Source organism: Myotis yumanensis, unplaced genomic scaffold (assembly GCF_028538775.1).
Source record: "Myotis yumanensis isolate MYYU_CA2020_CCGP unplaced genomic scaffold, mMyoYum1.0.hap1 SCAF_5, whole genome shotgun sequence".
Lineage (NCBI taxonomy): Eukaryota > Metazoa > Chordata > Mammalia > Chiroptera > Vespertilionidae > Myotis > Myotis yumanensis.
The window spans coordinates 34,521,975-34,542,383 of record NW_027223756.1 but is presented as its reverse complement, the minus strand read 5'-3'; the positions used below and the strand labels follow the sequence as shown (position 1 = coordinate 34,542,383).

Here is a 20,409-nt window from a genome sequence, read left to right as displayed (position 1 = left end):
TCTTACACCTCCTCAGTTTCCAAGGCAGTCTTTTGTCAACTATCTCACAGCCTTTTGAAAATCCTCATCTGAGGACATGCTTACTGATTTGAGAGAGAGAGGAGAAAAGAGAGAGAGAAACATCTATCCACTGCCTCCTGGACTCACCCTAGGTACGTGCCCTGACTGGGAATCAAATCTGCAAACTTTTGGTGTAAGGGTCGATGCTCCAACGAACTGAGCCACACTGGTCAGGGCTCACAGCCTTTTTGCATCGTCTTTGCACATACATTCATTTCCTGTAGGAAACCAAGTCCTTGGGGGCAAGGACCAACTATCACTCATTCTCAACTGGCAAATGTTGAGGGTATGCAGCATGCTGGCAGGGTGCCCACCCTGGAGGCAGGCTCCTTGATTTGAGTTTCCATTCTACCACCACTACCGGGCCTTTAGTGCCTCCGTTCCTATTCTATAAAATGGGGATAGAAAGAGGACTCCATCTCAAAGAACCTGCTCCCAGGGAGAGAGGGAACACCCAGGCGTGCTCCAGGTACCACCCTTCTTTGGTGCAGTCATCCACTGATTATGGGTCACTCACACCCCATCTCTGATGACCGTAGCTTCTGGCTGTCAGCAGTCTCTTGGCTGCTCCTCCTGTGTTAACACCGGATGATGTAAACATCCAGTGCATTACCCTGCCAACTCTCCACCTGTGGGTCCTCACTCCCATGATTATATCCTGGAGTCTAGACACTGTCATCACAAATAACGGCATCCTGGAAAATTTTATCGTCAGGCATCCTCCTCTCTGACCACTTCCCATCTCTTCTGATTTATCCTCTCTGATATCCAGATGCCAACAATTCTTCAACTCCACTGGGACCCACAATCTACCGACCAACCATTTAATCGTGTCTCTCCCTCCATGATGTCACTTCCTTCTCACCCAGCATTAATCCACGGGCTTTATGTCATTGGAATCATACATTGCACACACCCTCAACTTCCTGCCCCTCCTGGCATGACGCCAGCCCTGTTAAACCTGTCTGTGTGCTCCGTGCCTGCGTCTGTGTAGCTGAATGTAGCTGGGGAAGCGCACTGCCCTGCTGATCGGTGTCCCTTTGAATTCATAACTATGGGCCTCAAAGGGGCCCTTAATGCCTTCTCTCCATATGTCACCCTCCCACAATTGTTCCAGACTTTCTCTCTCCTCACACCTCCTTCCATCCTCACTCTCAGCCATGACCTTGCTTCCTGATGCACTAAGAAACCACACATCCACCCAGGCTCCCACCACATCTCCCCACCTGCCTGTACCTGTGGTCACATGCCCAAGCTTCTCTCCTACTAATATGGATCTACCAGCCACTCTGTACAGCAAACCCTCCACCTGGGCACCAGATTCCACCTGCCCTACCGACTCTATTTCCAGGCACATCACCTCTTCCGTCCACAGCATCGGTGTTCCCCTTTCTACTTGATGATGCCCATCAACACACAAACATGCTGTCACTACCTCTACCACTACCCCTCCAGCTGCTGCCCGTCTCTTCGGTTCAAATCCCTCAGCAGAGTGCTCTGTACCTAGTGTCTCCAATTCTCCTCTACCCACTTTCTTACTCTTAAACCCATTCTCATGAGGCGTTTGCACCCCCCCCAATATCATTCCACCGACACTGCCCGTCAAGATTACCAAAGACCTTCAAATTATGAATCCAAGGCTCTCTTCTTTGTCCTCCTCTTCACTGACCTCTCAGCTGCATTTGGCACAACTCATTGGCTCCCAGGACATCACACTGGCCTCGTTTCCCTCCCACCTCGTGAATCTTCTCACCCTCTGTTGCTGGCTCCTCCCCATTTCCCCAACCCCTTCACACTGGGGACTCTTTGGGCTCAGTCTTGGATAGGCTTCTCTATCTACAGTCTCCCACTGGGTGATCCCACTCAGCCTCACAGCTTTGAACACTGGCAATATGAGAAGGACTTCCAGATTTCCCCCTCCCGCCGGCCCTCTCCCCTGAACTCCATCTTGTAAATCCACCTACCTATTCATCACCGCCTCTCGGATGCCTGACAGTCCCCTCCCACTCATTGTGCCCCCAGATTAACTCCTGGTCTTCCCCACCAAACCTACTCCACCCCTGGTCTTCTCCTTCGCAGGTAACGGCAACTCCACTCTTCCAGTCCTCATGCCCCAAACCCTGGTCATCCTGGACTCATCTCTTTCCTCACAACCACGTCCAACCCATCAGCAAATCTCTTTGATACAACCCTTCAAAATAGACTATCTGTATCTGACTCCTCCTCACCACTGCTGTGCCTGTCACCTTCATCTCAGCCGCTATGATCTCGCACCTGGATGATTGCCACAGCCTCCTAATTGACTGCATGCTTCTGCCCTTGCCCTGCGACAGCAACAGTTTTTTCTTAAAACAGCAGCCAGAGTGACTCTTTTAAAATACAAAGTCAGATCGTGTCACTGCTCAACGCGAAATCCTCCAAAAGATTTTCTCTTTCATGCAAACAAGTCCTTACGCTGGCTTCCCAGGCCTTCGAGGCCCTCTGGCACCCCTCCTTCCCATGGCACCCCAGCCACTAGGCCTACTCTTACCCGAAGGCCTGGGATGTGTCTTCCCCAGCTGACCTCATGGCTAGTGCCCTCACCAGCCTCACCACCTGACTCAGGTACCCCATCTCAGTGAGGCCTTCCGGGACTACCGGGCTTAAACTCTGCTGCCATGTGCCCACTGCCTGCCCTGTCCCGCCCCCTCACAGGAAGGCAAGTCCCCTGAGAGTGAGGATTTTTTGTTTGAAACCTGCTGAATCTCTGGCCTGGAATGGAGCCTGTAGGAAGTATCTGTGGAGTGAATGACTATGTCCTGCCTCCAGGGCTCAGCACTTTCACCTGCTGACCAACCTGGGGTCCTGGGATGGTGGGTGAGGCTCAGATGTGGGTTCTGCTCAGGGGCACCTCTGAGGCCACATGGGCAGGACGCACCGGCCTGTTTCAACTGCATCGGGAGGCACTCCTGACAGTTGTGCCCGAAGCACCTGTGTGAAGACAGACACCTGTGCCATCTGGAGAAGATGGCTCTCCAGGGCTCACTCGCCGGCTGCCCGGGGCGGCTCGCACACCAGGCTGCCTCTCACCTGCCGCGGGCAGGTCGCAGGCACTGTGAGTGGGACACAGATGGGACAGTGCCGGAGGGTTGGAATTCTGGCTGAAGGTCTGAAATGAAAAACCAGGGCAAGTAGCCCCACGTCTTAAAAAAAATGACAGTAGGCCACTCAGTGGTGGTGGCCAAATGAGTCAGCGGTTCTCAGCTTATCCGCCCGTCCACGCTCCTCCCACAAGCCAAAGGTGGAGAAGCCTCAGGTTCACTGGAGAGTCTGTGCCGAGAGCGAAACTGATGTCCTGCTTATACCTCTGCTGTGGCTCAGGAAACTAGTTACCTGTGTTTGTCCCAGTACCAGCCTGGATCCCTTGGGCCCAAGGATGACAGCAGCCCTCACATGTCAGGGCAAAAGTCTGGGGTCCCCAGAACCCTACCAAATCCCGTGCAAGCTAAATGGGAACTGGAGGCTCAGAGCATATGGCCGTTAGTACCTTACTGCCTCCTCCCCAGATTCAGAACCTGTGCTCCTCCATCAGTGGGGAGCACCGCCCATGTTCCCACCCGGCTGCAAAGGGCATTTGAATCCCAGTCCACCTCTTGGCCTTGGGCCTCCTCACAGCGTCTAGCCTGGGAGCTTCTGGGAGGCACTTGGCATGGACTTGTCAGACGCCATAGTTTAAAGGGACCTATGCGTGGCTTTGCACTACCCGGTGGAAGGCCAGCTTTTGGGGAAAATCGAGTTCTACCAGGACCGCAAAGCGTGAAAAGAAGCATGGGTGGGAGTGGTCCAGGCTGGAGACACCTCTCTGCCAACCAGTGGCCCAGTTAGCCCAACACCCCCGTGGAACCATGGTGGCCGCTAACCTGGGCTGGTGCTATGTGTGGGCAACAGGATGGCCCCCCACTACTGGAGAGAGGCCCCTGACTCTCTGTTCTTAATCTTCTCTGGGAACCACTGCAACCACGCTAAATCTTCCCTCTTTACTGCAATTTAAAAAAATCCATCATGGCCTTCAATCCTTTTGTTGCTGTAGTTAGCTAATTATTGATGGGAAAGGGAGCAGGGAAGTCAGACATTGTTGAGCATATTCAGCTGGGAAGCAAGGCCTGTTTGCCTCAGCTACAGCTTCACACCCCAACGAATCACAGCATTGTCCCTCCAAGGGGATTAACACCCCTCCCTTCCCCACTCTGGTACTGGATTGTACTGGGTTGTCCGGGAGCAGAGGGAGGTAAGGACATGTGCAGTAGAAGTGAAAAAGGCAGAGGGGAGGTGCCTAACCATAGAGGCCTGTCATCAGGGGGTGGACCCCAACGCAAGCCCACGAAAGTGTGGGAAGCTGATTGGTTATTTTGAAAAAGCTTCTGCTGGTGGGCACTTAGGCTGTTTCCAAATCTTAGCTATGGTGAATTGTGCTGCTATGAACATAGGGGTGCATATATCCTTTCTGATTGGTAGATGAGTGGGTTAAAAAACTGTGGTACATCTACACAATGGAATGCTACGCTGAGGTAAAAAAGGAGTTCTTACCATTTGCAACAGCATGGGTGGAACTGGAGAGCATTATGCTAAGTGAAATAAGCCAGTCAGAGAAAGACAAATATCACATGATCTCACTCATTTTTGGAATATAATGAACAACATAAACTGGTGAACAAAAATAGATCCAGAGACAGAGAATCATCGATCAGACCGTCAAACCTCAGAGGGAAGGTAGGGGAGGGTGGGGGTAAGGGAGAGAGATCAACCAAAGGACTTGTATGCATGTATATAGGCCTAACCAATGGACACAGACAACAGGGGGGTGAGGGCATGAGTAGGGGGGGTACTGGGGGGATAAAGACACATATGTAATACCTTAATCAATAAAGAAATTAAAAGCCAAAAAAAGGAAAAAGCTTCTGGTTCCTCCCAAGCCTGAGAATACGGTACATAATTACAGGTGACCCGCACTCCCCCGTGCGTTCCTGCTATCACTCCCATAGCCAAAGGCCATGTGGACCCCACACGCAGGCTCCAGGTGGGAGCCTGGATACCGCAGCACAGCAACGGACTGCAGCCAGGGACACAAGCCAAGCTAGCCAGATGCTGGACTGAACTAAGCATTAACATGGCATGGGATCTCCGGACATTGGCTCTGTTTCTGGCCCTGATTTTCCACGGCTGCACAGACGGAGATGGGACGTCGGAGGGGCATCCTTTTGATTCTGAAGACACATACATATTACCACCAGGCCCCATCCTCCCTTCTGGGTCCCCAGAAATCCTTTTCCTCGTGGCATGGCAAGAACCTCACATCCATTCATCAGCAACACTTTCAGCAAACATTTATCAAGTACCCACTACACATGAGGCTACAATTAAACCTATGGGCAGCTCTAGGCTTCTCTCGCTCTTGCTCCCTGTCTTCCTGCTGCAACAAAATGCCTTGGGCTGTACCAGCCTTCCTGCTCCCAGAGGCAGCCCTCTTTCCTTTGCCCTTTTGTGCCTCTTGGGTTTGTTACTACCTTGTCCCTTCTGCCGCTATCTTTGTCCGGGCACTCTTGGTCCCATGGCCTCCGTCGATATTTCAACCACCTACTATCTTCCCTGCCCTCAGTCCCCTGTCTGCCAAGAGGGAGAACCCAGGGAGGGCAGGGCTGTGGGCCGGGGAGACACCCTCAGCCTTTGGGGCTGGAGATTTGCTGAGCAACTGTCCTGATAAGGGAAGATCCAGCCAGCCGGAGGTGTTGTTGCTGCAGAGGAAACCTCAGGAGGGTTGCCGGCCTGTGGTCTGGGGCTCCGGCTTGCCCCTACATGCCTGCTTCAGTCCGCAGCAGCCTGGGTGTGCCCTGCCCTTTCAAAGTTCTTTCCCAGGAGAAGGCACTTCCCTCTGCCTATCCAGGTCCCGTCTGTCCCCAGAGCCTGGCTCCCAGCTACCTCCTGCCAGGGGCCACCCTGGTGCCGGGACTTCTGAGTGCCCCCAGCCTCGGGTGGGGCTCACGTGCTGTCCATCCTGTAAGTTGCCATGCTTGTGTGAATGGAGCCCTCCCACACCCTCCACTCCCTAGCACCTTGTTCCTGTGTAGCCCACAAGCTGGACCTGCAAAGTGGCGGGGCTCTGGGGGACATGGTCACAGAGGCTGGAAAAGGTGGCTGGCGAGGAAGGAAAGACCACAAGGCAGAGGACAGTGATCTGTGCTGCAGCTACTTCTGGGTCACACAGCCTTGGGGAGGCTCAGAAACACTCCCAGGAGGCAGCCTTGGCTTCTGAGGAGCCCCTTGTCATATCCCAAGCCTTCTCAATGCTCCTCTCCCAGGGAGCCGGCTTGGAATGGGTAATGTGACCTTCAGTCCTTAATTGCTTGTTGAAGGCCTTTGAAGTCCTCACAAAAGCTTCGCAAAAACACTGAGATTTACGAGGACAATACGGTGCTATCCTCATAAAAGCTGACATTTAAATTGTTCTCATTTTATATTTTTGCAATGAAATTCTTTGTTTCCTCTGCAGCCATTTCTGAGTATTTACTAACAGTCAGCAATCTCTCCGTTCCATTCTGTTTCTCCGCGGTGCACAGTGTCAGACTGGGCACTGTGGCACGTGAGCCTCAGGCCCAGACCCTGGTCTGTGGCCCCGCGGGGAGTGCTCACCGAGAACAGTGCAGAACAAGGTGCCCAGCCGCCCTGCCCCTGTCTCTCCCTCCAAGAGGAGGTTTTAAAAAAAAAATCAGCAAAGCATCATATTTTAATGAGTTTTCTTTGCAATTTGTATATAATAGATTTTCAATAACAACCTATAATTAGTTCATTTTCTCCTATTCAATTGCTCTGCACTGAGGCCATTGACAGCTTCCAGCTGGGATCTTTAAAAATGGAAAGTGCTTGAAGGCTCAGCTCCAGATAATGGCTAGAAAGTGCTGGGCCCAACAATACAGCTGTTAGGAGCGAAGATGCGAAGATGCGAGATGGGAAAGAGGGCTTGAAACTTCTGAGAAGAAGAAGAAAGTGGTGGAGGGCCAGACGGCTGGCGAGCAGCAGTTCTGGCTCAGAACTGACCCCCCCAGTGTGATGAGACTGCCCCACCCCGGAGCCCTGTACATGCACGGCGTGTGGGGTGGGGCATTCCACCAGCCCTGCTCCCATGGGGTGAGGTACTTATGGACACCTCCCTGCCTCCACCAGGGGCTGCCAATGGTTTTCTAGCACAGCTAAGGCAGTGTGTGTGTGTGTGTGTGTGTGTGTGTGTGTGGAGGGTGGGGGGCGGTGGGGGGGCAGCACGCCCTCAGCTGGAGGCCTGCCAGACAGAGCCCAGGCACCGGAGACCTTAGACAACAGCTCTGCTCACGTTTCTGTCCTGACAGGCATCACTGAAAGGCTTCCAAGGCCAAGTCCAGCTCTCCAGCTGATGCCCAGTATCCCCTCCAGCCACGTGCCTGCGCTGGGTGCACCTGCAGCGATGGGGCCTCCCCACTCCCCAGCAGCTCCCGCAGGCCGGGCAGCTGACTCGGGGAGGACTCCGCAGATCTAGGCTCTGCCTGCCTTCTGGCCTCTTGGTCCAGTTCTGCCCTCTGGGACCCCACGCATCAGCCATTCCCACCTGTGACAGCCTCCTCACTCACCCAAGCCCTTTGCCCCTCAGGACTACGCCCGGCCCCCACCTGTCTGAGCCACCTTTCTCCTTGTCCTTGGCTGGTTATCTGCAACCTGGTGTGCAGGCCTCATCTCAAATGCCCCTTTCTGACCCCCCCGGGGAAAGCAGGCCTTCCCTGCCAACACTGCACCAGTGTCCTCTGTCCCACCTCCTACTTGGATTACTTGGTTGCTTTCCTTTTTCCCAACCACCTCCCTGACCGAATGCAAGCTCTGTTCGGGCGGGGCCTGCTGTCTTGCTCACGGCTGCAGTCCATAGAGTGGCCTCTGTGAGGGTTTGCTGATCGGATGCTCCCCTCCTCCTAAGCTCCCAGCCTCAGCTGCTAAATCTTTCCTCATGCATGGTCTCCCTGCCCTGGCCACGCTCCTCTAAAATGTTCTGGTTGGCTGGCCTGCCCCTCACATGGACAGCCCAGTAGCTGAGTGAGAGAACGGGCCTGCACCCCTGCCTGGATGCTCTCCCCCCTTTCAGAGAGCCCGGCCCCACCAGCATCAGGGCAGACATGCCCAGTCTTCCCACAGTGGTCCAATATGGTGCTGCTTCCTTGACTATTTCTGGCATTGACCTGAGTCAGGGAGCTTGGGTCTGTGCTCAGTGGATTTGCTCCAGAGGTCGACCCTCCCACCCTGCCCTCCTGTCCTCCTTCCCTGCTCGGCCAGGCCCAGCTCAGGGGACTTGAGCCGGCAGGGTCTGCAGTTTGCAGCAAGGCCTGCTGCGGGGGCGGCTCCCAGACCCCATGCTGTGCCTTCCTTTGGGGGTGTCGAGCTCACTTGGTGATGTGGCCTCAGGTGGAAGGGAGGGAGCCATGGGGGCCTGTGCAGGTGTGTTTTGGGTTCTCAGGTGCTGAGCTCAGAAGATATACAAACCCAATTCTATGCTAATAAGTTATTTTCTGTACAAACCCATATTCTACGCTAATAAATTATTTTCCAAGGTGTACAGATTAGCACAGGGACGGCCAAGCCGACCGCTGGCCAAGCCTGGCCTCTCGAAGCCAGGGTCTGCGGCCTCGGCTGGGGATGTGGCCTTGGGCCCCAGACACCACAGGGCCGAGGAGCGGGCTGAGCAGGAGCCCTTATCTCCACACACAGTTGTTGGAGGCAATCAAGCAGCAGGCAGGTGGCTTAACCGCCTACAAGAACAGCCGGAGGAGGGCTAAGTGGGCAATTAGTGGCCCTGGGAGTGAAATGGGAGCTTTATGGGACAAGCAGCTTTTGTCTTCATTGGGAAGCATTAGGGCCATGTGGGCCTCAGGGGCGCACCTTGCACCCCAATGCTCATTCAGTGGATCAGGGATGTCTGGGCTGTGCAGCAGCCAAGGGGGTGCCCTTATCGGCCTGGTACAGCCTTGCTGGTCTCCCCAACCAGGGTCCTGCCTGTGGGACCCCGACAAGGTGCTTCCTGTGCTCCCTCTTCCCTGGCCCCTCTGGGGCCCCTGTGACAGGCACATCGTGTTTGGGCCCCTTTTTGCCGATTGTGTTTCTCCAGATATTCTATCCCCTCACCGAGTAAGCATTTACTAAGGGCTTTCGGGTGCCAGGCCCATGCCAGGCAAGAGCACATGGTGAGCAAAACGGCTTCTGCCTCATGGAGCCTCTGGACTAATGTGGACAAGAGGGCAAGGGCATGGCACAGAGTGACCGGGGCTGGGAGGGAGGGGCTTTCTCATCACTGTCTCCACCCCCAACATTGACCTACCTGGTCAATAATTACTTAGCACGACCACACGCCAGGTATCGTTCTCCTCACTTTACGTGTATTATCTCGTTTAGTCCTGAGTGACCCTATGTGGGGTGTAACCGCAGACCAGCTGCAACTGGCCCTGTCCTGTCAGAGACAACAGAATGAGCTGCAAGCCGTGCAGCCACAGCACGGGCAGAGGAGAGCCTGGACCAAAGTGTCTTCCCCCCATGGAACCAAAGGGCAGGGACACAGCGGAACCCGAATTCCGTTGCTCCTGCAGAAGAAAGGTCCCTTGTGTTGGAAGATCTGGTGCTGCAGCCCTTTAAGTTCCACCCCAAACCCTCGATCGGGAGGCAGATTTAAGCCTCATGTCCTGGCTCCCTTTGGGTTGACTTAGCAAAAGCTTCTATGCCTGGCGGGCAGCGTGCCCCTGCTCAGTCCCAGTGGTGATCCTGCCCACTGTACAGAAGAGAAACTTGAAACCCAGCGTAACCTCTGGTCAAGAACTGTCCAAGGTCCCACAGCTAGTAAGTGGCAGGACAAGGGTTCAAACAAGGACTGACTTAGTCCACATCCCTAACCATCAGGCCACAGCCTTGTTACTGTGTAGAGAAAAACTCAGGGCTGTGGGCACACAGAGGAAGGCGTGTGGGGCTTGGGAGAGGGAAGAGGGATTAAGGAAGCCTTCCTGGAGGAGGAGACCGCTGAGTCGGGACTTGCCATTTAGGGGACTAACTGTGGGCACAGAGAGGCTCGTTACTGGGGGATTCTGGTGAGTTGCGAAGTGTGCTTAAATGTATGAGAAGTTTCCAGAATCAGGCATTTGCATTCAATCCCACTTCTACCTGTTGACTTTGGGTTAGTTACTTAATTTCCCTCAGTTTCAGTTTCTTTATCTGTAAAATAGGAACATAATACACAGAGCTGACACATGGTAAGTGTTAGGCGAGCCCATTACTAACTGAAGTGACGGAGCCTCCTTGAAGCCCCTCTTTCTATGCTTGAGGTGAGGAGAAAGTACCCCCATGTCTGTCCTTAGAAGGGGTTGGTGAGACTCACAGCACCTTCTGTCTTCCAATCTTCCACCCCGCCTTGGCCACTCCCACTTAGCTCTTGTATGCCCTTGAGAAAAGGAGGCAACAAAGGCAGGGAATTCTCAACTTGATTTGCAAGTCCTGTGTGAGCAGCGCTGGTTTGTCCCTTTGGCATTAGGGGAGTGATCACACCAACGGTCCCGCCTCAGCCCACATTGACACTGGGGCGCAGGTATTACTTGTTCTCCAAACTCAAGAGCCAAATGGATTCAGACATAATTTTTGATAAATCCCATGCCATCTGAAATCTAGCTACTCACTATCCCACACTCAGGAACCACTGGGAGGCTGAGGCGGTACTCTGACCATCCAAACTCCCTGTCTGAACTACCTGCATGAATAAGGAGCCGGGGGGAGGGGCGCTGGCCATTGTATGTTGTCACCCTGCTCATCCCCGGGTGGCGGTGAGGACTGACTGAGGCGATGTGTCTGGCCTGGTGCTGACCAGTGCCGGGCATGGTTTATTCCAGGGGATAATGACGTGGCTCCTTCCTTTCATTTCGCAGCAACAATGCAGAAAAGCAGCTGGTAATTCACCGGTTGACATTTCATCTGTTTCACAGAGTTGCCCTGGATACCGAGGTGTTGCAATAATCAGATGAAACCCCTGTCTTCCTCCCTGCCCGCCTGGAGCGGAGGGAGAGTGTGCGGCCCACACAGCCAACTCCCCCCGGCCCCCCAGACACAGGTGCTCCTCTGGACACCGTGCATCTGTGATCCCAGAACGTTCTCACTTGAGGCCTTCTTCCCGCACTGCTAGTTGCTCAAACCCTTCCTTGGCATCCAACACATTGCTCTCACAGGATTCATTAAAGAACAAGTATCGTTCTAAAAAGCAGAAGAAACTTGTAATGAATTTGAAGCGAGAAAAAAAAAATCCTCATTTAAGCAACACGGTTTTCCCAAGATCCCAGGCCAAGCATTCAGGAAAGTGCAGAAACATGCATTATTGAAAAGCTTTTTAAATGAGCAACTTTTAGATTAATTTATCGTGATGCACAGACAGGGCTGGTGCACATCCTGCTCACCAGTGAGCCTCGGGCCTGGGTCTCTTCCGTGTAGCTGGGACTAGCGGCTGGTTCTGCTGCTTGCTGGGTGGGGCCAGGAGGAAGGGCGGAGGGCACTGTGCCTTTAGTTCCCAGGTCAGCCGGGGATTCGGAAAACCAAAACCAACTTGAACAGATTGTTTGGGTGATAAAGGAGGAAGAGAGGGAGGCCACCCTCATATTTCACTGTACAGAGATGGGTGACTGGGAGCCTTAGCTCCATCCGACAGTTAGAAAGAGGCTGAACTGAATCCATGGTTAAGGGACCTGTCCTCTGCTCTTCTCTCTGGGGAGGGGCCACCTGTTCTGCAGAGAATGGTACAGCCCACCAGGAGCCAGCGCGGCTGAGCACGGGCAACCACCAGCCCTGAGATTCCTGACATCACCCTCGGCAGCTGCAGACAATGACAAGCACGTCTTCTGATGAACGGCTGTGCCAGCTGCATAAGCAGATGTGATGGAGGAGGCTCCAGCCTCCACATTTGTAAATACAACCCACTTCTCCAGGGAAAACACTAGGACTCACCCTTCCTGGTACCCAAAGGACCCTGGCAAAATAGAGACTAGAAAATAAAATTTTAAAGTCAACCTTTAAAAATTAAATCCAAAATGTAGTTGCGGACATGTTTGAGCTATTATTTTCTGAGTTACAGTGAGATTTCTTTAATGCCCATTGATTTCTGGGTAATAAGTTGTACCTATATGTCTCACTTCAATTACCTATTTAACATTCACTGAACCATAAATCCATTCCCGGAGCTCTGGGAATTTAGCTTAGAGTTCCCGTGACTTTGAAAAACCATCGATCCCGCGTGCGCCGAGTAGCCGCGTGTCAGGCCTTTATGGCGGGTTAACTCATTCTGTGGCTTCCTTAATGCCTGTGAGTTTACATTTTACTGCATATCTATTATTTGGGTTGGGCTGTGATGAATGGTTTGGCTGCCTCAAAACAAGTCCAAGATGACAGCAGAATCTAATTTGTTTTAAAAATGATGATCATCGTGCTTTTCAAATAATCACACAGGAATAAAGGAAACAGACACCATATTGCTCTCTGTGAGACACAGGGCTGGCGGTGGAGCGATGACTGCCCTCCTTTTCCACGCAGCTCGTGGCTGTCAGGACCGTCATGAGGGAGGCCAGGAGCCTTCCTTCCATCGGGGCAGCAGGGATGCTTCTGTCTCCTTGCAAATAACGCCAGCAGCTTCCTGTTTGGCTGCAGACGGAGTCCCAGGAGCAGAGCTCCTGAGCAGAGGCTCCTGTGGTACCAGACGGTGCCTGAGCGGTGCCGTTCCTGCTGAATGTGCCGCTGTGGGACACCTGATGTACCCCCAAGTCTTGAAGTCCAGCCTTGGCCCCTGGCTCTTCAAATGCACCAACCTCTTCCTTCACAGCTCCGTTTGTCTCCGAAGTGTCCTGGAACACGTGATGCGGCTTCCCTGCTGTGGAGGGCCATCTCCCTGTCATCTGCCTGGACCACCCCACTCTTTTCTTGTCCAGATTCCACAGAGATTAAAACCATCAGGAGGTCTCGGTTTGGGGAAGGTGGATGGAGAGGATATTGCAGGAGCTGGACTCTGGGTCAGGAGCGATGTGCAGGGCAATGCCTAACAGCTGGCTCTCCAGAGGAAAGAGACCACCCCCCCCTCACCCCCTTCCTTTCTGTGTCGTTTCTGTGGTGCAAATACTCCCACCATGGATGATGAAAGGCTGCCAGTTGTTCGTTTATCTTGAAAATTCCTGGAAATCTAACAGTTGGCTCTCAGGAACTAGGTCTAGGGAGCTGCTGATACTTCCATACGTTCTAAAATGTAGAGATTTATTTCAGGGAATAAGGTCCTTGATCCACAAAGCCAACACCCCCCACAGCAGGCTGAGCCTATCAGTCGTTCACACCTTATTCTGAACTCTACTATAAGCAGATATCACTGTTGAAGCAGGTATGGGCAGGGAGGAGGAAGATGGGGAGCCACACCTAGTCACCGCATTGCAAGCAGAGCCCTGTGCTTGGGGCGTGGGCTTTGGTCCTTGGCAACAGGGATGCTGTGAACTGAAAAGGCAGCCCTGCATCAGGTTCATGAACATTTCCTTTGGGGAAGAGTCGCACTTGTTTCTCTTCTCTTATGTCACACACGTACCTCTCCCATCTCCACAAGACCCTTCTCGCCAAGGACTCCTCCAAGGCCTTGTGGGTGGGGTGTTTGGAATAACAGCCACCAAGAGGAGACATCCACAGGAAACACCGACACCTTTCTGAAAGGCGAGCTCCGGGGTGGGTGGGGGGTGGGGACAGAGTGGCAGGGTCTGTGGCTCAGAGGCTCAGTGCACCCTGGGAGTGCCTCACCCTATTTCTCAAATTCCAGGGTCTGAAGGTCACGTTCAAGGACACATCACATAGGGCGCACATACTACCTGCCTTAAGCAGAGCCTGAATACTGTCTGACCTAAAGGGGCTTCCTCTCTTTGGGGCCAAAATCAACCCCAGCACCACCTTTACTTCCCTCTCCCGCCTGGCCCAGCCTCCAGAACCCTCCTGCAGAACCTTCCTCCTGGGGGGCCACACCCCGGGGAGAGCCCTAAAGTCTGCTCCCTCCACTACAGGCACAGTCTCCCCCCGAGGTGTGCAGCGGTGCACTCCCAGACACGCGTAAGTCACAGGCCCGTGTTCCTCAGGTGATGGCAAGAAGGTCCTTTATCCAAAAGGAAGAGACCAAGCGCCCCCTCTCCCAACCCCACTCCGTTATCCTCTGCGAGCTCAGGTTTGCTGCAAAGCAAATCCCACCGCTTTCATCCATGAGAGAAACCAACCCTGGAGACACCAAGGACAGACTCCAGGCCCTGACACAGTTTGATGCGGGGATGCCTGTGGATACAGCCCGTCTGCCGGGCCGGCCGGCTGGGGCCTGACTTACGGAAGGCCGTGTAGAACTCTCGGAGGGTCAGCCAGCCGTCACTGTTGTAGTCATCAAATCGAAGGAGGTCGCTTGGCGAGCATCCCAGGAAGCTCTCCTCCAGGTCCTGTTCCGTCAGCACGTGCTGTGGGTGAGGGAGGGAACAAGGCCGGAGCCGGGAGTGAGCTCAGAGCTATGGGCTTTGCTGGGACATGGCTCAGACCAGTCGGGGCGAGGAATCAGCAACAGCTCAGTGGGCCCTGGGGAGCATCCGAAGCTCTTTGCTTTTGTCCTGCCTGACCCTCCCATTTTACAGATAAGAAAACAGACTCAGAACGGGGAGGGACTTTCCTAAGGTCACACAGCGGTTGGGCAGAGTCGGGATTAGTGTTCAGGTGCGTCTTCTCCCCTTCTGGGCAGACAGACCCCAGAGGTCAGAAGGATCCTTGAGGCCACCTGATCTATCCTTCATGCTATCGATGGGGAAACAGAGAAGAGAAGGGGCCTGATCAAACAAATTCAGCAAATAAATAGAAGCTGAACAGAGGTCTCCTGGCTTCCCGCTGTGGACAGCTGGAAGGTCATTAATGCCTCCTCCCCCCACTCCCACCAGCCCTTGCAATCTCAGGGCTGTGCCCCCTAGCCACAGCACAGCCCCCCAAAAGGGAGGGTTGTCATTCTACTGACGGAGCCTGAGCCCTGCCTCTGCCTGCCCGGCCCTGCCAGGGACAGAATGTCTGTCCTTGGGACCCTGGCAGGGGGCCATGGGTGGGCCTTCATGAACTCCTCTCTGGATATGGCCCAGGCCGCAGGGCACGGAGCCCTCCCCAGCATGACCGGCCACATGCTAAAGGTGACTAAAGGTAGAGACCTCCGGCACCCTCGCTCAGCTGGGGCCAGACGCCGGTGTGTCTTACAGAAAAAATGCTCAGAAGAAAACCTCAGAAGAAGGAAAGAATTTCATTTTATTCCAGGGGGCGGGGAAGAGGGGGACAGAGGCATTTTCTCTTTGTTTAACAGTCTCAGCTTGGTCTGCTATATGAAAAGCAATTTAATGTGATAATGTTAAAAAAAAAATGACCCTTCACCCAGCAAGTAAGAGTGGTCGATAAAAGGGAGATCAACCATAACACCCGAAGTCAATCTCTCAGGGATGGAAATTTCCCTTCGTCTATTTCTGCATTGGAAATGGATTAACGTTTCATAGGACCTACTCGTTTTTCCGCCACACCTTTGAGTCAGTGTCAAGGCAAGGCTCCCTTTAGCTGGGCTTGGCCTGGCAGATTTGTGAAATGGACGTTAAATACATTAACCCAATTACCATGCTTGTTAACGGCTCCAGGTGCCTCGGGGAACGCCTCTGCCAGGTTAGAGCAACATGACCAGGAAAGTCCTGTTTACTTAGTCACCTGGGAGCCATGTGGGCGGGGGGGGGGGGGGGGGGGGGGGGCCAAGAGCCACAGCAGCCTCTGTCCAGGTCACGCCAAGCACCTGCCCCAGGCGCTGCTGCACAGCCTGTGGCCTGGGAATCACCAGGCGGTTCCTCCTGCAGGGAGTGCCACCACCAGGACCTGGGCTTTCCCAGCGCAGCTTGGGTCATCTGTGGGTTGCTGGCCCTGCCCCCTGGGGTCTTGGCCACAGCAGGGGGCCTGTTGCTGAGGAAGGTGGTGCAGTGCTGGCTGGCATGGCTGATGAAGGGGGTGCTGTCCAGGTGTGGGTGAGAAGAGTGGGGTCTGCATGTGCTCCCAGGAAGCGAGCTCTGGACTGGTGAGCGGGGGACCTTGGGAGGGGGACTCTGCCTGGCAGGGCTTCTGGGTGACTGTTCCATACTCAGGTTTTGGGGGCACTTGCTGGCCCCATAGACCTTGAGAGGACCGGGTGGAACTTCCTGGGGGGAGCCATGCTCCCCCTGGGAGACCCCTGTGCTGTGAGGAGAGCAGGTGCACGCCCACCAGCCCACCTGGGGTGCATCTTAGTGCCATCATGTCGTGAGCAGTGAACAAACCCAGGCGAGCTGCTTGATTTCTGGAAGTGGAGGGAACAGCAGTGCCTGCCTCACAGCAGAGGACACCGAAAGGTTTAGGACAGTGGTCGGCAAACTGCGGCTCGCGAGCCACATGCAGCTCTTTGGCCCCTTGAGTGTGGCTCTTCCACAAAATATCACGTGCAGGTGCGCACGTACAGTGCAATTGAAACTTTGTGGCCCATGCGCAGAAGTCGGTATTTTGTGGAAGAGCCACACTCAAGGGGCCAAAGAGCCACATGTGGCTCGTGAGCGGCAGTTTGTTGACCACTGGTTTAGGAGGAAGTAATAGTCACTAAGGATGACGAGGACATCGATACTGACCGCTATCACCTCCTGAGAACATGCTGCGTGCCCAGCACATCACGCCTTAGTTGTTTAACCCTCCCGATGGCCCTGTGATGGTCACAGACCAGAAATGGAGGCCCAGAGAGGCGAGGTGTCTCCCAAGACCCACCAGCCAGAGAATGCTGGAGGCTGGAATTGAACGCAGGCAGTGTGACCGTGAAGCCAAGCAGATCCCATGTGTTCTTAGCTACTACATGACATAGCAAGCACCTCTTCTGCTTGTTCCATCCAGGGAAAGGCCTGGCTCACTGCCTAGCACATGTGCTCGGTAAGGGTTAGGGCACACACACCCCAGCCCGGTCCTTCTTGGTGACCGGGCCGTTTTGCTAAGGTCACCACATCATGTGAAAGGTTTCTTTATAGTGACATCAAAGGCGGGGACTTATGTGTCCTCTGGTGGGCACTCGGTCTCTGTGGGCGAGCTTCCCTCGCCCACCACCCTGCTTGGGGAGGCCGACCTTGCCTTCTTTGCAAACCTTTGCACCTGCCTGATGCGGCTCAAGAGCCCTAGGTCCTTAGAGGCAAATCAGTGGAGCAGGAGCAGGAATGCAGGCGCTTTGGCCCACCCAGCCTGCCTTCCTGCCACCAGCCAGGAAGATCCTTCCTACCGCTGGCGATGACTGGGCCCCGGCTGCTCCCTCCTCGCGTCTCTCTGCCACAGATGCTAACTGCCCTCACAGTTCCTTGTAGCTGGACAGACGGACACATGCGCTGGGTTTGGGGAGGGAGGCAAACACAGGGCCTGATGCAAGTGTTTTCTCAGAGGAAGAGCAGTGCTTAGGGGTGGGCACAGGGCTTTGTGCCAGCAAGCAGGCTGGGGCTTGGGCTGTTGATATCTGGGTACTAAAGAACAGCGAGACCCTAGGGGAGAGGACCGGGGGACGCCCAGGTTACAGTCCCTGGGGTGTGTGGTGAAACCGAGCCTGCTTCCTTTCGCCTTCCCGCCGAGGAAAGTAAAAGATTCACAGAAGAGAAGATTTACTTCCTAATGACAACATCAGAGACCAGCCCCGGTGAGGCGTGTGTTTTGTCAGCTAGCTGCCAGCGCTTCAGAGCTTGTTTGTAAATATTGGCTGAAGGTGGCTGGTGGGAAGAAGACTCGGCGCCGTTTGTTTGTAAGAGATTCAGAGAGGCCCTGAACGCACGCTCTCCGCTCCCTGGAGAAGGGTCTCTTGCAGGAGGCCCCCCAGGCGTCCCAGCACAGAGACAGTTACAAACGACTCTCCGCACGTGACCTCCTGGTTCTCTTCATGGACATGCTCAGTGGAAAACCCGATTCCTCCTTCATTTTATTTTCAGTGGACGCCGTACTCACCTGAGCCAGTTCAGAGCTGCTGAGGTGGCCGTCGCCATCTGCATCCAAGTCCTTAAACAGAGATTCCACCAGGAGGCGCTTCTGGGAGGCAGGGTCTCCGCGGCTGGCCCCTTCGGGGAATGGCTGCAGGCGGGTCTGCAGTGCCAGAAGGACATTCTTCAGGCGGGCGTAGTTGGCCATGGTGCACGGCTCGCCTGGAGGAGGAGAGAGGGTTATTGCAGTGAGACTCCTCCCCAGGGCTTGGGAGGACCTTCATCCGTTCTGGGCATTTCCTGCGTGCAGTGTGGGGGCCACTGGAGTAGATGGATCTGCTTGCCTGCCTGCCCACCAACCCACCCCATAGCTATCCCCTGAGCACTGGATACATGCCGCACATGATGCAAATGCTGGACAGAGCCTGCCGTCCATCCCACAGAGCTTTACTGAGCACCTACTATGTGCCAGACATAGAACAATAGATGGTTCGGGGGGAGCTTATCCAGGGGAATTCACAGCGGCAGCCCCACAGTGGCTTCAGGGAAGCTGGCCCCCACTTCACTTTGTAATAGCTCGTCTTTGCCTTAATCCCACCTTAAAGGCTGCTTTTGAATACTTGGCTTCATAGATTCGGGAGTTTTAGTTAACAGGACTAAGAAGCCCTGCTTAAGTTAATTAGGTACACTCCCAGAGCTGGATTACTTCAAAACAAACATGTGTATGCAAGTCTACAACCAAGAAACAAAAGGAAGCTTTACGAAATTAACCCCGGAGCACGCAGCCCCTGCGCTGGGCCTGTATCACAGGCCTGCCTGCTGCACCGCATCAGGACCACGCGGCGTTTTGGCAGGTGAGGCCTGGGATGCACTGCGACCTAACACTGGCCACCTTCCCGGTGGCGGCCGGCCGTTGGGAGAAACACTACAGGAGGCACAGCCTGCCACCGGAGGCTGCAGGGTGTCAGCAGAGCAGGGGAGCCCTCCAGCCCCGCTTCCTCGCCTCCCTGGGGATGGAGGGCTTCCTGAGTCCTGGTGGGATCCTCACCGTCCACTCCAGGTGGGAGGCCAATGTGCTGCTGGGAATGCACTGTCTGGAGTCTTAAGTCTTCCCTTAATTCCTAGGCCAGTTTAGAGAATCAGGGGTTGGGACAGTCACTGTAACGCGGGGCTGGAAAGTGCCGACTCGAGTCCCCTGGGCTTCAGACCCAGCCCTGCCGCTGCCAGAACCTGCACCTTGGACCAGGCGCCTCCGTGATTTCATCTGGGAAGTGGGAGGACACCCTTCCCACGCAGCTGCCTCCCACACGGGCTGTTATGAGGATTGAATAAGATATGCACACAGGGGGGTTAGCACGGCTTGGCACAGAGCGAGGGCTCACCGAACACTAGCGATTCTCTCCTTATCATCAGTAGGACCACATTTGCTGAAGAGCAACAAACAAGGAAGCTATTGGTGGGGGAAGGGCGGACGGGGAGTCTGTCTGTTGCTCTCCCTCCCGCTCTCCCTGGACAAGCCTGGGCGGCCCAACCACTTTCTCTTGTGCTTGTTTGTGTTTCTAGATTTTCTTCCAATTGGAGGTCAATTGATTCTTGTCAGAAACAGATGCCTGTTACCATTTCCTCCTGCATGTTTATTTAGAAAAAAATCAATTGCTGTGTTCAATGTAATCAAATCTATTTGTTCTCTGGGAGTTCCAGGCTCTGACAGGCCTGGCTCTCCCACTCCCCTACCGTGCTGGCGCCCTCTTTGGCCTGTTGGGTACCCATGCCGGGGAGCGCTTGGGGCCACCAGTCGGCAAACCTGGTCCTCAAATCTGTATGGCCGCACAGTGTTGAAAACAGTGGCCTCGTCCTGCTATAAACCGCCCAGGGGAGGGTGTGGCAGTCTGCTGGAGTTTCCCTTCTTCCCAGGCCCGGATAAAGGTCAGTTTTGGTGAAGGAGAGTGATAAATTTTGCCCCCTTGCCCTCAACAGGGTGAAATCCAGTTCTGGTAAATGGACCCAGAAGTCGGAGGCAGTACGGGAGCTGAGACAGAAGCTTTGGTGTAGGAGGTGAGGGCGTCTCTGTGTGGGGATCTGTGGGGACCTGTCCCGAGGGTCAGGCTCTCCTGGGAGCGGTATTCACGTCCGGTGCTGCGAGGTCGCTGTGCCCAGCAGGTGAACATGGGGTCTATGGGTCAACGGGAGGCTTGACTCGGAAATGCTAGTGCACAGTCAGACTCCTGAGGACACACCCCGGCAGGGCCACCTGAAGGATGGGCCAGGACAGGTCAGCTGGGCAGAGATGTCTCCTTCTCGCTGGTCCCCC

The 20,409-nt window shown here is 54.5% G+C and overlaps 1 protein-coding gene across 1 annotated transcript in view; it reads right to left on the bottom strand.

Moving 5' to 3' along the window:
• The window catches only part of FSTL4 (follistatin like 4), a 327,977-nt gene that overhangs the window by 82,781 nt on the left and 224,787 nt on the right, over positions 1 to 20,409 (bottom strand). The window contains exons 5-6 of the mRNA XM_070415004.1: positions 18,127 to 18,320; positions 14,462 to 14,585 (exon numbers count right to left, since the gene is read on the bottom strand). Of these exons, the coding sequence (XP_070271105.1) occupies positions 14,462 to 14,585; positions 18,127 to 18,320 (318 nt within the window). The remainder of the gene's footprint in view (positions 1 to 14,461; positions 14,586 to 18,126; positions 18,321 to 20,409) is intronic.